The sequence below is a fragment of the Silurus aristotelis genome, assembly GCF_946808225.1.
Source record: "Silurus aristotelis genome assembly, chromosome: 11".
In the NCBI taxonomy this organism is placed as follows: domain Eukaryota; kingdom Metazoa; phylum Chordata; class Actinopteri; order Siluriformes; family Siluridae; genus Silurus; species Silurus aristotelis.
This window is the reverse complement of record NC_139584.1, coordinates 14235167-14252612: the sequence shown is the minus strand read 5'-3', so window position 1 is coordinate 14252612 and position 17446 is coordinate 14235167. Positions and strand designations below refer to the sequence as shown.

The following is a 17446-nucleotide window of genomic DNA, read 5'->3' as shown; positions in this document are numbered from 1 at the left end:
ATGCATGGCCCCTTAGGACTAATAAACAGAAGTTTAAGGAAAAATATCACCATAAGCGTTTAGCATGTTGGGCTTAAAAGATGCTCTGTTTAAAGTTACCCAAGATATAGTTTTTGAGATGTTTGTTAGTTTTTTAACCAGAAGTCTTTTTTCATTCGTGGCTCCTGGTTTCATACATTATTCACAATGCTCTTTGTCTGCTCGCTGACAGTGAAACCAGTGGACTTTAAAGGCTGCTTTTCTTTTTTCCTAACTGTGACTCATGACTCGTATATTTATCTCCTCAAAACAGCAAACTATATATTCTTATGTTTAGCTAATCTAAATCAAATGTTGGAGTATAATGTAAACCAGTGCTAGTATGTTTACTGTTGATGCTGCGAGCAGCCATGTTGGTTTCTTGTCACATGCTAAACTTGTGGTCAAGGGGACCTTCCTGACCGTCCACATAGGAGCTAACTGGGTGGTTTCTTTGTGTTTTTTAGTCTAAGTTTCAGTCAAATGTAGCATTATCCCATGCTTTTGCTTCGTCTAACGTGAGCAGTGCTAGTCTGTCCCGCTCTCTTAAATCCTCATCTGTACACACTAACCAAACAGTTCCATTTTTAGACCTCTGCCAACAATATCGTCAAGTCTTTACTGCAAATCCACTGTGTGCTGCACAGAAATTGGTCAAATTGGGACTATGAGTGAAAGTTTATTGTCCCCTTTCCTGTTTGCAGTGGTGATGGACAGGTTGATGGACGAGGTCAGACAAGAGTCTCCATGGACTGTGATGTTTGTGGATGATATTGTGATTTGTGGTGAGAGTAGGGAGCAGGTTGAGAAGAGCCTGGAGAGCTGGAGGTACGCGCTGGAGAGAAGGGGAATGAAAGTGAGTAGGAGTAAGAAAGAGTACATGTGTGTGAATAAGAGAGAGGGCAGTGGAGTGGTGCGGTTGCAGGGAGAAGAGGTGGAGAAGGTGGAGGATTTCAGGTACCAACAATGCAAAGTAATGGAGAGTGTGTTAGAGAAGTGAAGAAAAGAGTGCAGGCAGGGTGGAGTGGGTGGAGAAGAGTGGCAGGAGTGATTTGTGATAGAAGAGTATCTGCAACAGTGAAAGGTAAAGTTTATAGGACTGTGAGACCTGCGATGTTGTATGATTTAAAAACAGTAACATTAAGTAATAGACAGGAGGTGAAGCTGGAGGTAGCAAAGCTGAAGATGTTGAGATTTTTATTGGAAGTGACGACGATGGACAGGATTAGAAATGAGTTTATTAGAAGGAAAAGTGAAAAGGGCACGATGGTTTGGACATGTGCAGAGGAGGGACATGGGGTATATCCATATAAGAATTCTGAGGATGGAGCCACCAGAAAGGAGGAAAAGAGGAAGGCCAAAAAGGAGGTTCATGGATGTGGTGAGGGAAGACATGCAGGTAGATGGTTTGAAAGAGGCAGACGTATAGGACAGAGTAGTATGGAGATGGATGATCATCTGTGGCGACCCCTTATGGGAGCAGCCGAAAGTAGTAGTAGTGAACGTTTTTGGTCCCAATTGATTCGATGTTGAAATTATCATCAATAGATTATTGATTGTCACTGGATAGGGATAAACAAAGGACTTTTAAATAGCGTTGTAATAATCCTTCAATGTCAATGCATAGGTTTGGAAGCATCTAATAACATGTTTAATATATTGAGTTATTTAATATTATGAGATATTTAACCTTTCAGCAGTTTGAATGATAATGTACTATAGCTCATGCTTACCTTTGCAAGGCTGGGAATGTGTCCAAAAACATCTGCAGGAAGTCCTACATGAAACAGACACTGAGCATCAGCAAATACTTGCAAAACCTAAATCTAAAATCCACACCAGTGAACGAATGTGTCCCTTGCAAAATAGACATTAGGCATTCAGTCTCTAATCAAATCCAATAAGCCAATGTGAGCCAAGTGCATTTTGGAAAGCATTTGCTATGCATTAAAGCATGGGAGTAGCAATATATTTGGTATTTCATAAAACCCAGAAGTAATGTACATACTTTTTTTTTTGTACATGGTTTAGTTGTGATTGTAGGCTTCTGTGTGCACATAAAAATTCAGTACCTGAGATAGAATAAGCTGCCCATGAAACCTTCTCACAAAAAGTCTCAAAAAGTCTAAGAACTCATCTTCACCCACTTGAGCAGCCAGGAACATCAGGAGAAAGTAACCCTTTGAGAGACACACAAATGATATAAACATTTTAGTATAGAAGAAAAAAGGAAAAACGTTAAAATGTCAATATATTACGACCAACAACTACATCCACCCAGAATAAATCTAACATTATGAGGTCTTAGATGTTGCACAACCTTAGATATCTTGTACACTCCAAAGCCCTTTAATTGTTGAGCTCCTCACAGTTTGTGTTTTCAGACTTACTTTGAGGTAGTGCACTTGCATGAATGGTTTTCCTGGGTTAAGGGCATGCTTCACAATGGAGGCTCCAGACTCACTGACCTCTCCTGTAGTATCCTTATTAGGCCTGTAAGGCATGTAGGTACAGCACATTTAGCAGGTTGACGGCTGTTGGAGGACAAAAATAAATGCCACATCGCCCGAGGTCTGACTGGGGCTACCCTGACAGCAGTAGGCATTTAAAACTCGCTTAATAGCCCAGTAAATGCCCCTGATATGCATGCATTTGCAAAATGATAGCAGGTCTACTCACTTTCCGCTTACAGAAGGCAGACCTGGGTACACGAGATCACAATAGTTTATGGCCAATTCCAAGTAGGCCAAGGTAATATATAAAAAGCTGAAGACTTGCTAGCTTTGCACAATGTCCTTCTGTATAAAATGCATCCTGTTTTGTATATAAGTGAAAGACCTGTGCAGCAGCTGTTTATTAATATTATGTATAATATACAAATCACACATCATTGAGTAATGCAGCCTGACTGAGATCTGCAATTCTTTTATTTTTTTGCTGCCTGACTCTGCCCTCAGAGCTAATGACTGATAGATTGTTTCCTTCCTGAGCAGACACTGGCAAATAAACATAGTTGGAGCAATGGCTGCATGTGTGATCATTACCCCAGTTTAAAAGCATCGATCGACATCAGGAGATTAACCGAGCTCGCCTATAAAGAGGCTCTTGCAATGCCGGCCATGCAGGATCAATACACAGGCGCCGCTTGCCTGGGTCACGCTACTTTCTTACAAATCATCTTTTTTTCCCCCTTTCCTTCTTAGATGAGTGGGGAGGCATCACTGAAAAGACAAGGATGATTTTGGTTTTCTGCCATTGTCAAGCCAATGCACAGGGGCATTTGTTTAATCAGGAAAACCTAAACTAGATGGCTATTAGAACCTCCTGGTGCACACTGCATTATTAAAGCTGATGTACATCAGTTTGTGGCATTTCAAGATTTGGGTGGAAAAGTTATTGCAAGCAAATTGGTAAAGAACATTTTGGAGCGTCCCTGTAGTGTGTGGATCAATCTGATAATTAGTGACATTAACAAATGTTTACATTACATTCAAGACTTTATTCATTCTGGAATTTCATTTATTAAAATTTTATTTTATTTGTAAAACGGTTGTCCAATGTAGCTATACATTCATTCATCCATCCATTTTCTCCCGCTTATCCGTAATTCGGGTCGCGGGGGCAGCAGTCTAAGCAGGCCCCCACCTTCGACTGCTGCCCAATCCTCACAGCACCGTCCCTTACGGTCCCTCCTGCAGGTGGCGAGCCCACGGAAAGGCGGCCCCACGTCACTCCGACGTCACGGACCTTGATATTTCCCTCGTAAGGGACCCCCGGAGCATAGAGGGTTAAGGGCCTTGCTCAAGGGCCCAAGAGTGGCAGCCTGGCGATACCGGGGCTTGAACCCCAGACCTTCCGATCGGCAACCCAGCGCCTTAACCGCTGGATCCACCACCATTTCTGTAGCTATACAGAAATACATTGATTAAAAATATAAATTTTTAATTGACTGATTGTTCCCTATAAACGTTATCCAGTAAGCCAGTGTCAAAAAAATAACTTTCTGAGATGATTTAATTAAGAAACCTTGAGAAGAATCGCTTGAGGGTGATCTAAAAATTAAACCCATCATCATCTGGGTGAATTGTGGTGATCTAATTCTTTTGTAAATTAGCAGTGGTGAACAATAACGAAGTAAATGCAATTCGTTACGGTACTTAAGTAGTTTTTTTCACGTATCTGTACTTTAATTAGTATTTCTGTTTCGGGAGACTTTCTCTTTAACTTTACTACATTTTAAAGTCAAATATCTTACGCTTTACTTGACTACATTTCGCAGAATCAGTCGTTTCTTTTTATTTATGAGCGAGTCAAAACTTAACTGGGGAATACGCAGCAATCCATAAATCAGGGTAGAGCATGCACTGTTTTAAACTTGGTTTGATTGCCAAACCAATTTCGGATTTAGGCATAGGCGACATGGGAAGCCGCCCATTTATTTATTTATATTTGCTGTTCATTTGCACTGTTGCCTCACGGTTTGATTGTAGTTAAAAAGCACTTTTTTAACAACTTGATTTGGTTACCTTTAATTGAGGTGATGTCATGAAGATTTTCTGTGATTGTACTAAACAGGTCCTGGACTGGGTTCAGGGGGAATCTCCAGCACAGCTTAAAAGGCTAAATTAAAAGACATATAAAGATGTTGTATGTATTTAATGGCTACAATTAGGCAAGGAGTTGTTCGGTTCTTAGTTCTGAAAGTTTGATAAATTGGGCACAATGACGTGTATTTAATTGCGCAATAAACGCATTTAGGGTAATATTTATACATGAAATTGAGCTCTTAGAAATACATCCTAATTTGTGGACTGCTCTAAGAATATCTTACTCATCCAGTGACAGTAGCTGAAGCAGTAGCTTTTTAAAACTAAAACTAATCAATGGGGGAGACGTTGAGTCATAGCGTAGTTCAATCAGGGCGTCATTCAAGCTGGAACCGCCATTGCCGGATAGTGGTACCTACTTATCAAGAACATAGAGTTCAGCAACAGTCCAACATCAAGCAGAACATTTTGAGAGAAATAAATGGTGGAAGAAACTTCTGACTCGAACTTACCACAGCACCCGTGGCCTCATTTGCACTATTTTTTGGGCTTATGATAATTTATTAGATATCAATCAGTGTTTGACTCATTAATTTCATTCTATTAATAGATTGTGCTAAGAGTAACATTAGAGTCTTTCCACATAAACTGAGTTGATAAAGAGAATCTTGTGATAAAAATTATAATAAGACATTATAGCCATAATAAATCATAATACTATGGATACTTAAGTACATTTAGGCAAATACTTTTGCGCTTTTACTCAAATGAAAGTTCAAAGGGAGATCTTTTACTTTTACTGGAGTCATATTTTACATATTGTATCTCTACTTTTACTCAAGTACATGCTTTGTGTACTTCGTCCAGCACTGCAAATTATAAATTCTATTACAGTTATTTTGCATAATCATGCATCTATTGAGAATGCAGGAAAAACTTTGCAGGTTGAACTTTGCGACTGATTTTAGTAGCTAACAATCTAACTAATCAACCTTTAAAAATTCTTGCTCAAATTAAGCTGAATTAAACACGTTGAACTTGACACCAACAGTGACATTCCTAGTGACTTTTTTCGAGTGTTTTTTTTATTACTAAATTGTATGGCAGAAATACCTTTCAAATATACGACACATGCACAAAAGCTAGTGAGTAGTAAGGAAAACTATTGTAGACATTTGACCTTTCAGTGACCTTGACCTTGTTTGGCTCGCTTCCAAAATCAAACCTGATCATTCTATATAAATACAGCATAGTCGTGCTAAGGATCATTTTAAACAGACACACAGAAGTACAACGTGAATATCATCTCCATGTCACAAGAATCTAGCTAAGAAAAGTTATTTCGAACATGTGACCTTGACACTGTATGGATTAATGTAGAAATGTCGTAGAAATATCTGCCGGCGCTGACCATAATTCCATAAAAAGCCTACAAACAACCTGAAAATCTGTCGCATACAGTAGATTGGATTGTCATCTTGGGTCAGACCCTGTCACTCTGCACTTCTGTGAATTTTTGAAAGAAATCAATAATAGCTACTAGAGTTATATGAAAGTGATTTATGATGTGTATTTTTTGCTGGTTTGTCTCTTTAAAAGACACTCTGAACACACACTCACTTGGAGCCACGCCTGGTATGTGGGAGTTCACAGTTCTGTGGCAGCCAAGAATACCTTCAATATCTTTGCAGGTACAGAATTCACTCAGGTGAGGGAAATATGGCTTGTTAAAGCATTCATGCATGTCTGTGAGATGCTAAAATCTTAACCAGCACTGGCCATTTTTCATTTTTTTTGCCTCACTTCTCTTGACGTCTTTATGCTTTGTACTGTAAGACTGAAATGGCGCCACAATTATACCTATTAACACTCACTCTATCTCTCATAATAACTCTGATGTGGGCTTTTATTTGTTTATTGTTGTTTTTTTTTTTTTTTTTAAGAAAAGCAGCGTAGCCTCTCAGTGTAGCCGAGAAAGAGTTTGTGACAGACAGTTAAGGGAGGGAGAGAGCGAATAAACACAGAAGATTGGCATTCACTAACATTCAATTCAACAGCCATGAAGTGTCTGGGGGGGCAGAGGGAAACTCTAGAACACAAGCAAAACAACAATAGTGTGAACAGTGTGCTTTTCACCAGAGACCACAAATCAGTCAGCCATTAAAAATGATTTTTATCCCTGCAACAGAGAGCTGTGTGTTGATTTAAGGAAGCAAACTGGTCCTATGTGTTTTCACACCTAGTCTGAATATGTGCTAGTGTTTCTGTCAATGTATCTTCTCATTTGGGTCCACTGATTTCCTACGTTTCTCAAATAGAAAATACATACAATTCTCAAATGTACTAAATAGTCTGCAAATGAGGATGTTCCCAGAATGGTCTTATTACGGTTTGTTTTTAACCATTGTTTAAAAGCAAGTTAATGTTCTTTCTACATGCATTTATGATTGTATGCATGATGCTATGATATTTTAATGCATACGTGCAGAGAGAGAAATATTCAGTAAGTCCAAATAACAATTCGGCTGATTGAGTATAAACAAAAAACCAACAGGTCACAGTCTAAGGTATGCCATGAAATTTGGAAAGCAGCTGGAAAGAAGAAAGGAAGATACAAAAAAAAAACAGAGAATGAGAAAGAAGTAATAGACATTCATCAAAGACATAATACACTGACTGCTCATTGCAGTCTGCACTTCCACATGAATGGATGAATTGACTTGCTTCTAGTCATCAGACTGTTTCAAAATCGATGGAAATCACTTTCAATCTCTCGCATACAAAAACTTTTTCTTTTGGAGAAAAAGTTTCTCTAGGGCTCTCCCATGTGTGCTGAAAAGATTCATGTACAAAGCACAGTATGAACACAATGCACATTGTATACTATTGCATTTTTGTATTTTCACTGAGTTTTTTTCAGTATATTATATATATATATATATATATATATATATATATATATATATATATATATATATATATATATATATATATATATATACAGTACATACATACACACACACACACACACACACACACACATCAGCCAAAACAAAACAATGTTACAATGGCACCTGTTATTGGTGTGAGATATATTATGCTGCAGGTTCTCCAAGTTAAAAGCAGGAAAAGAAAAAGAATTGGACCAACAAACGGTTCACTGATGCTTGTGAGGAGTGAAGTCTTACCAAACATGATCAAACACAAGAGCTAATTGAGAGCTGATGCAGAATAAATTGCTGAAACAAGTTAATGCTGGCTCTGATTGAAGGGTGTTAGAACACAGTGCGTACAGACTGGTCAGTGTCCAGACTGACCTCTGTCCACCACTGAAAACATCTACAGTGAGCATGTGAGCAGCAGAAATAGACAGTGAAGCAATGGAAGAAGGTGACCTGGTCGGAAGTTTATCTTTTACATCGTGTGCACTCCCGGGCTTACTTGGGAAAGGATAGCACAAGGATGGGGAAAAGGCAAGCTGTTGGAAACAGTGTTGTGCTTTAGGCAAAGTTCTGCTGGCAAACCTTGGGTCCTGGCCTTTATACGGATGTTACTTGAACGCTTAGCACCTACCGAGATTGTTTTCAAGTACACTCCTCCATTGTAACATTATTCCCTAATGGCGGAATCATCTTTTGTCAGGATTATCTGTCTTCCAAAATAGAAATTTTGTACAGGGATGGGTTTGACAATGGATATGGTTATAGCAAAGAGTTCAAGTTGTTGGTTTGGCCTCTAAATATTCCAAATGTCAGTCTGATAGATGGCGTAAACCAATACAAGCTGCCTGTGATCACTATATGGGCTCAGAAACACCCCCAGAAATCACTGTCTGTGAACACAATTTGGCCATAAAATCCACAAATGCAGAATAAAGCATTTCTAACATGTATACAAGAAGCTATGTACATGTCACACATATTAAAAATTGAATGAAAAATAAGCGACATTTTTTATTCTTTTCAGAAATCATGGATGTTACATGTGACTAAAGAGGAAAGGGACCATGAGCGCTTATTTCAAGTGACTACATCTCTAATGGATTGGGGTGCATTACTGCCTATGGAATGGGTAGCTTCACCTCTGGAATGGCACATCAGTGTTGAAAGGAATAAACAGGTTTTAGAGCAACTGTTCTCCTCAGTTCTGGGATGTATATACGGACAATGTGAGCAGAGGAGATGCTATACAGTGGTAAACATGGCCCTACCTTTTTTTTTTTTGGACATTTTTTCCATAAAATGTATTATATAATGTTTCTTTAAAATGGTACATTTCAACAGTTTAAACATTGAATATGTTTTTTATGTTATATTGTGAATAAATTATGGGTTTACAAGATTTTCAAATCATTGCATTCATTATTCTTTTCATTGCATGTACCTTTTACACAGTGTCCCAGAATTTTGGAATTGGGTTTGTACCTGCAAAATATGCTGGATTCTTAATCAAAGAGGCTTCACCTCAGAGCTTAAACGACTTAAAGGATCTGCTAATAAGGTATTGGTGTAAGATACCACAGCATCTTTAGAGGTCCTGTGGAATCCATGCTGGTCTGAACTGTTTAGGTGGCACAAAAGGGACCTACACAATATTAGGCAGGTGGTTTTAATGCTATTGCTGACCTTTGCATCTATCCATATACACTGAAAGCATGCTTCAACGATCAATTTGGCATTCTCATAGTAGCAGTTTTGAGATATTCATGAATTAAGTGAATTCTTCTTACTTTCACTGTATGTTAGCGAGAGTCTAGCTTTCCAGAGACCGGTTTCCTTTTTTTTTTTTTAAGATACTGAATAGAAACCCAAAATGCAAAAGTCTGAACATTTAATCCCAGAGATTAAAGTCTTCTGAGCAAGAGGCCAATTCAGACATGTTCCCTGCTGGAGCAGCGGAATTCATGTGTAGGTGTGCTCCTAAACACACACACACACACATACACACACACACACACACACACAACCCAGCAGTACTTTTCCAGTAGTAAAAACATTCTTTAATGATCACATGGTGTATCAGATCTTGGATAATGCAAGCATGAAAAGATATGAAAAAATGAAAAATACTGGAAAATATGTTAATGTCTCTATTTGAGAGAACAACCCTGTATTTATTCTCCATAACTTGTTATTTTAAAAGTTATTGCCTTAACTAACATTTTAACAAACTTAAATATATGTATATAAATAATAAATATAAATATAAATAATAAATATAAATGAATAAAATATAATTTTACCTGTTTTATTTAAGAACCATGGACACACATTTCTCACTTTTTTAAGTAGGAGCCAATCCATAAACCAGTATGTATTTGAAGTAGTAAAAAATAAACCTGAAAACCCACAAGCTCAAAGGAAGAAGAACTGACTGAACCAGATACCTTGGTGCTGTAAGACCTGACACCTGCTGTACTACCTAATGTTTATATTACATACATTTTATGTATGTAATATAATTGCATTACATATAATTGGTCTATAAGAAAGCGACTGTTGAAAGTTGTTGAAAGTCCCTGATAACTAATTACTTGAATCCAGTTTGATACAATAAAATCTGAATATAAATTCAATAAAAACTACTTTTTACAAGTTAAAAAGGTCTATGTAAAATTAGTATTAAATCAAATACAGTATTGAGCCAATGCAATATAGAGTATTGTATAGCATCATTAATATAATGTAGTATAATATATGAAGAAGGAGGTCATTTCCTAGTCAGAATTGTGTGTTTTTACAAATTAGCAGACAAAAGATTTATTATTGATTATGACAGAAATGTCATAATGACCAGCGATTTGTAAGCATGGGTTTGGCACAGGATAACATAATAACAACATGACCTCTAACAATATTATGGAGAGAAGTGATCACACTACGATCACTATTTATGCCACTACTTTGTGTATAATTAGTAAAGAGCAATACCGATTATAGACAGTTTAAAGTCAATATACAGTGTTTTTGTGATGAAAATCGTGTTTTTTTTTTCACCTCTAATGTGATATTGATAGCAACAGAATTTTAAAATGTTAAATGCTAAAGGGGGATCTATTTTAACAGTTCTTTCTACTTTCTATGATTCTACCAATTTATCATATTTTGATTTAGCAATTTTATTTCACTCATCCTTTTAAAATAATTATATATCAGGTTAGGATATCCTGTGCACAGCCCTAATCCAATCCTTCCACAGGTTTTCGACAGATTTTTGAACTGGGCTCTGACTGGATTGTTCCAAAAAACGTTGATCATCTCCTTGGAATTGGACTTGGATTTGTGCTTTGGATCGTTAGCATGCTGGAAAGTGATTTTCTTTCTTTCAGCTGTCTAACGAAGACACGCAGATTTTGTGCTGAAAAAAACAACAACTGCTATTTCAAGCATGATTCCCTCTATCGTAAAAAAACAGAGGTAAAAAGAAGCAGCCTTATAGCATGACGTTTCCACCACCATGCATTATCATGGTTATGCTGTTGATTTTAGATCATAAGATCATAACACTTTATGCAATGATTTGTGTTAACTGTAAGAGGGGGTATTGAAAAGTTTCAAGACTAGCTCTGTTTAAAAGAAAGTCATTTGTTTATCTACGTTTACACACTAGCACCTCCAAAATAGTCCCCTTGCACAGCGTTCCCAGCGTTCCTGCCACTTCTGGATTGTGTCCTTTTCAAAGCGTCAAGCACCAACTGCTATTCGTGCTGGATCTCAGCAATGGTGTCAAAAAGGAGACCTTTGAGCTGAATCTTCATCTTTGGAAGAGGGTGAAGTTCACATGAGGCAAATCTGGTGAGTAGGGTGTGTGTGTGGAAGTGAGCTCATGTTGTTTCCAGCGAGAAACTTGCATGTGAGGAACGCTCGGTGAGTGCGCACATGGTCAGAATAGCAAAAGTAGTAACGCACATGGTCAGAATAGCAGACGTGGTAACGCACATGGTCAGAATAGCAGACGTGGTAACGCACATGGTCAGAATAGCAGACGTGGTAGCGCACGTGGTCCGAATAGCACCATTTGCACAGCTCCTGATGCACACAGAATGATGTCATTTGGCACACTGACTTATGAAAGTCGGTGCTCCCTGTGACTGCGCATGCAGTCCTGCGCTGCCATCTATTGGCATGGTTCGAAACATTCTGATACCACTTCGTATGCATGAATGTATGTGTAAAAATGTATATGAAAATACTTTTATTGGGAATAAACATTCCAGACATGAAAGGTTATTGTCACACACTGAGAGTGGGTCTCTTGGCAGCCTCCAAAATACGGGACCTCCTTCTGACAATTTGGTGGAACGTCTACTTCTTAATAATAACAGCATTGTTTCCCTTTTTTTCTACTTGTTGATGGCCTTTTTTATGACATCGCTATTGGTGTGGAAATTCTATTGCACCTCACTCCTGACTGATACGCTCCGCAGTGAGATCAAGCACATGCTCTGTCTTTTAGACCATGGATTCAGCAGTTGATTGAAACCAAATTGGTTGAAAGAAAAACCTACAGAAGCAGCCAAACTTTACTGAGGTTAACAAAGTCACTTCATTTATGACAGGTGTACAATAATTACTTTTGAACATGTGTTATATCCAATGTGCCAACAGTTTTATGTCTTTATTCAGCTGTGTTCGATACAGTAGGTGTGTTTCCCATCACCAGTCGAGTAATCGGATAAAAATGTCCTTTTCTTTATTAAAGGGTAAATACTAAATATAGATGAGAAAACAAGACTTAAAACGAACAAGTAATTTGTTTCCTTTTTAGAGAAAAAGTACATTTTTATTGGTGAAATTGCATACAAGAATATCTGTGAAAACTAATCCCACAATGCATTTAAATAAAAATATAGAAATCTATTTCAAATGATTTAAAGAAAAAAAAAGTACTGGGCTGTGTTTTCTTTATGTTTTAGTTTGAAATGATCCCAAACTTTGGAAACTTTCTATTGTGTTCTCCTCACCCCTCGCTGTTTTCTCCCCGCTCCCCGCTGTGGAAACCGTTTCTACTACACTGAAAAAGAATTTAAAAGTTTGCCTAATTCTGACTTTTTTCTTGCAATTTTGTCTTTTTTTTTTTTCTTACAATTCTGACTATTTATCGCAATTCTGAATTTATTTCTCGCAATTGTGATTACATTATCCACAATCTACCGGTAATCATGTTGTCAGCATGAAGTTTGAAGCTGTTGGTGTATGAAGGAGGCTTCATCTGTCTTGTTCCGTCTCCTCAAGAGCTGATTGTTAAAAAGAGTTCTCTCCAGGGATCAGGGGCTTAGTTTCATACCATGTGATTGTGATTTTATTATTTATATATATATATATATATATATATATATATATATATATATATATATATATATATATATATATATATATATACATACAATACAGTGCGTTTAGTAATTAGTAATATGAAATGTATTTTCCGTTTTTTTTATTGACATATTGCATTTTGATGTAATATGGCGGTTACATGCACTAAATAGGTTTAGTTTTCACAGTTATTCTTGTGTTAATTTTTAGCAATAAAAATGATCATTGTTTCTAAAAAATAAACATATTTACTTGTGCATTTTAAGAGAACAGTCTTATTCTCTCGTGTATTTAGTACTGCTCTTTAATAAAGATAAAATACTTCTTATCTGATTACTCGATTAAGCGATGTAATAAATCATTAGACTACTCGATTACTAGAATAATCTATAGCTGCAGCCCGAAAAAAATTTGGTTACGAATATGTGTATCGTTACACCCCTGATATATATTTATATATGTCTATGTATATGGTATATCTCTGCCCAGCACCTATGGATGAGCCATTTATTGCTTACTGCTGAAAGAAGTCTGACACTTTGTGTAGATAAACAGACAATTTAACAACTAAAAGGCCACCTTTTTACACTAGTATAGATGCACAATATCCATAATGCACCACTGATCATTTGTGAAATGTCTTCCATAAAAATAGATAGAAATAGCTGCACTAAAACATGAACTTAAAAATATGCCTGTGTTTTGTCTGCATGTGGAGAAGTGAGATTAACAGTAATGAGGCTGCAGGTGGAACACGAGACAGTTAGTGAGGGTGAGGGAAAAAATATGATTTGTCAGACCTGAGGACCTGCAGCTCCTCCTCAGAGTTCTCTAACTCGTCCTTCAGTCTTCTCCAATGCAGCAGAGCCTTCAGCTGCTTCTGCTCCTCGTTCTCAGCGGTGCCCATTTTGGACTGCATTTATATTTGCAGAAAAAGTGAGAAGTCATTCAAATAAAGGGTTTTTTTATCTCACAGGCAAAACTGAAATGAATTCTAAAGCTACATCACTGCTTTACAGTCACTCATGCAACCTATAACAGAAGCCCAAGCTTACAGGTGAAAAGGGTTTAAGTCAGTCCCACTGCTATATACAGTGCAAATCTGTGACACTAGAACTGTTCTATATATTTAAAGGAATAATTAATATTTATTTTCTTGCAAAAAAATTGTGTTGGTCCTATTTCCTTGAAAGATTAAGGAACAGTGCAAATGGAAAAACAGAGCAGCTGCAATTAATCTCGTCTGAATTGTAAATCCTGCTGTATGCGATCGCTCTTCTGCTGTAGCATATACTTTACCAAGAGCAAAACGAAAACTATGAAGCTACCAGGGAGGAGGATGGCCAAGAAAAGCTGAGCTGTGCTAAACATGCTGTTTTTTTGTTTTTTTTGGTTTGTTTCAGCGGGTTCAGGTACCTTCTGGATTTTGGCCCAGAACACAGCTTCTAGGTATGTAGCAAACCCCTCGCTGATCCACTCCTCTGTCCAGTCTTGTGCCCCGATGGCTAACCCAAACCAGGAGTGGGCAATCTCATGGCACAGCCTCGTCCCGCACAGGATTCTGTCACCCGCTAACACACTCTGGGACAGGAAGATGATATGCGGGCTGAAAAAGACACACAAACCCAAATAAACGAAAATAATTTCGATGATCCGTGATAAAGCGCTTTGATGTTTTCTGGTGCTATTAATTGTCTGGTATGATGTAATGCTGGTCTTTTTTTTTTTCTGTAGATGATACAAATGAACAGCCCTAAGATAGCGTTTCAAGTCTAACCTGATGTCTCAATGTAAAAAAAGGGACAAGTCAAGGTTATAATGATTGGCGCTCAGTGTTTAAGTACGTGAAGACAACAAATGAAACATTGGAATGATTATTAACTCCCTGAACCAAACTCTATGCACATAAATCATGCCTCTAGAATCTGCAATGGCAAGTAGACTTAAGTAAGGTAAATGGTAGTATTAGCATTTCATCCGAACATGTAGCCCACTAAGATATTCAGTTGCTTGATAGCGAAGTTTTAACTTGAAATTCACCTCATACTTATTTGCCAGTGTGAAAATAGCAATGATTTTCTTTTTTTTTTTTTTTAATGAGCTCCCTTGAGGTTTTCAGCTGACCATCACTACCAAATGTAGCTAGTTAGCAGATTTTTAGTTGTACAGAAATAAGAAGTATATACGGTATAGTTATTTAAAAGTGATTCGTTTAGGGCAGGAGGTATTCAGACTACAGGGTGCGCCCTCCTAATGGAGCATAAAGGAATTGCAGGGGCATGTATAACAGTGGAAAACAAAATAAATAATAATAATTGGAATATTTTGATCTAAAGCATCACCATATCTGGCACTCTTTTCATTTTTTGTGACGGTTATTTGCTCACAGCAAATGTCTGTCTGTACTGGGCTTGTACTAGACTCTGCTATGTTTTCTTTTCTGAGCAGACTGAGATTGGGGTGGAGTAAAGGGTCAATTGGGAGTGTCTATAAAAAGACTGACAGGAGGCATATGTAAACACTGACAAGCCTTTTGGCCAGGAGCACAGTTTTCCAAACAGGAATTTCTCATCCACAAAACACGTGTGCCAATACCATAGCTTACACAATTGAATTATCATATAGTAGATGTTTTTCAGGTTATTTGTAATAATAAAAAAAAAAAAAAAAGTGAAAAACGCAGCTATTAAATTTTTTTAAACCCTTACACAGAATCAAACTGAAACCTCTCCTTGATCCGGCCCCAAAATCAACTCAGATCCAGTTTTGGCAAGTTTGCACACGGCGGCCACCCCAAATCCACATCAAACGCTGGATTTTTCCTCTCCTGATCAGCCTATCATTAAGGAGGAGGAACACAGAGTTCAAAAGATGCCTGTGGATTTGGGAGAAGCCTTCTGGACCGCACCCTTCTTGCTTCATGTGCTAATGTAGTTAAATTAAAGGACGTATATACTGAAACACTTCTGAGGCTGGTCAGTAGTTTAACCTCAAACACGATTTTGAAAAGAAAAAAAAAAAATGATAAAAATGATGTCAAAAACAGCAGTTCACTCATTAAGCAACAAAACAAACTGCTAGAATGAACACAAGCACAGCCTGCAGATGAGAGTCAGGAGTTTCAGGTGTTTATACAAAGCTTAGATTTAGAAATCTGGTTGTAAAAAAAAACAATATGCACTTTTTGCTTTCTCTCTGCATATTATTTCAGCCAACCTTTTCATCAAGACTTTGTGTGTACCGCTGTGCTTTATCAAAACTGCTGCTTGAAACGTCACTCCGCCAAGTGAGGGAACCAACACCCATTTCTTTTGTGTCCTCCAGTCTTGGCTTGCCCATATAATATTTTTGTAACACTGTAAACTGTAACACGTGGTCAGTGGATACACAGCGCTTCTATTCAAATCACCAGCGCTTTATTATTTTGACTGGTAAAACAGCTTTCCACCCTCCTTCTATTCAATTGCAGAATATATTCCTATAGCTTGGGTCCCCAAGAGATTTCCCGTCGCTGCACTGCACACAATGGCCTTGGCAAACTGTACGAATATCCGTACAAAACCCTGAGTCTGACACGCAGCAGAACGTGGCACTCATACCTTCTATTCATGCTGTTATGACTCTGAAGTCTGCCAGCTAGTGCTGTTGAGGAAGCTTAAACTGTTCTCATAAACACAGTTTAGGGAGTATTTCAGTCCACTTCCCCTGATGGCCTAAAGGCAGACATAAAGGGCTGAAGAAATTGGCAAAAAATAAAAAATAAAATAAAATAAAAAAACCCACATTCTGGCTAAAATCTAATAGAAGAACAGCTCACCTGTTTAGAGTCATACAGCTGCTGTGATCACAGCATGCACGCGCGCGCGCGCGCACACGCACACACACACACACACACACACACACACACACACACACACACACACACACACACACACACACACACACACACACACACACACACTCCGAATCCAAATTCTAATAGCTGAAATCAAAACCTTCACTGATTTAGAACCAGGCCTATAATTTACTGTTGCACCTTTATTTAAAAGCAAGACTGATATTTTTCTTTTGCTGTGAACAGGACAAGAGCTGCAGCCAACCTGTCTTGATTACATGTAAGAAACATTTCCTGTCGCCTGAACAGCAGGCATCACACAAAGATTTTTCATTGTGGAGGCACAAATCAGATTCAGAATTATGCACCGAACACTAAAGAGTATGTTGGTACGAACAAAAAAAAGTAACATATACTGCACGCTCTGTGCATGAAACCTCGAACATATGAACATTTGTTTTTATTTTAAATAAAAGGCTTTATGAAGTTAAACAGTAAGGACAGTGGTGTTTATGTTGTGCATGGTGTTTGTCTCTTGCAATGTGAACTGCGTGAAGTCAAAATCAGGTTTGCAAATGGGCTTCGACTGATTGGAAAAGTTGTCAAACATCTCTTTGAAAATAATCAGACCCAGAGTGGGAAAAATCCTGGTGGACAACGGGGAAACGTTTCAGCTGCGTAGTGTATAAATTATGCCGGGAGAAAGTACCGTCAGGAAAAATTTTTTTTTT

General features: G+C 37.8%; 1 protein-coding gene across 3 annotated transcripts in view; it reads right to left on the bottom strand.

The window, feature by feature from the left end:
- The window catches only part of aopep (aminopeptidase O (putative)), a 74000-nt gene that overhangs the window by 37679 nt on the left and 18875 nt on the right, over window positions 1-17446 (bottom strand). For all 3 annotated transcript variants that reach the window (XM_083553647.1, XM_083553649.1, XM_083553648.1), the window contains exons 6-10: window positions 14297-14486; window positions 13681-13793; window positions 2409-2511; window positions 2091-2198; window positions 1752-1795 (exon numbers count right to left, since the gene is read on the bottom strand). In XM_083553647.1, the coding sequence (XP_083409773.1) occupies window positions 1752-1795; window positions 2091-2198; window positions 2409-2511; window positions 13681-13793; window positions 14297-14486 (558 nt within the window). The remainder of the gene's footprint in view (window positions 1-1751; window positions 1796-2090; window positions 2199-2408; window positions 2512-13680; window positions 13794-14296; window positions 14487-17446) is intronic.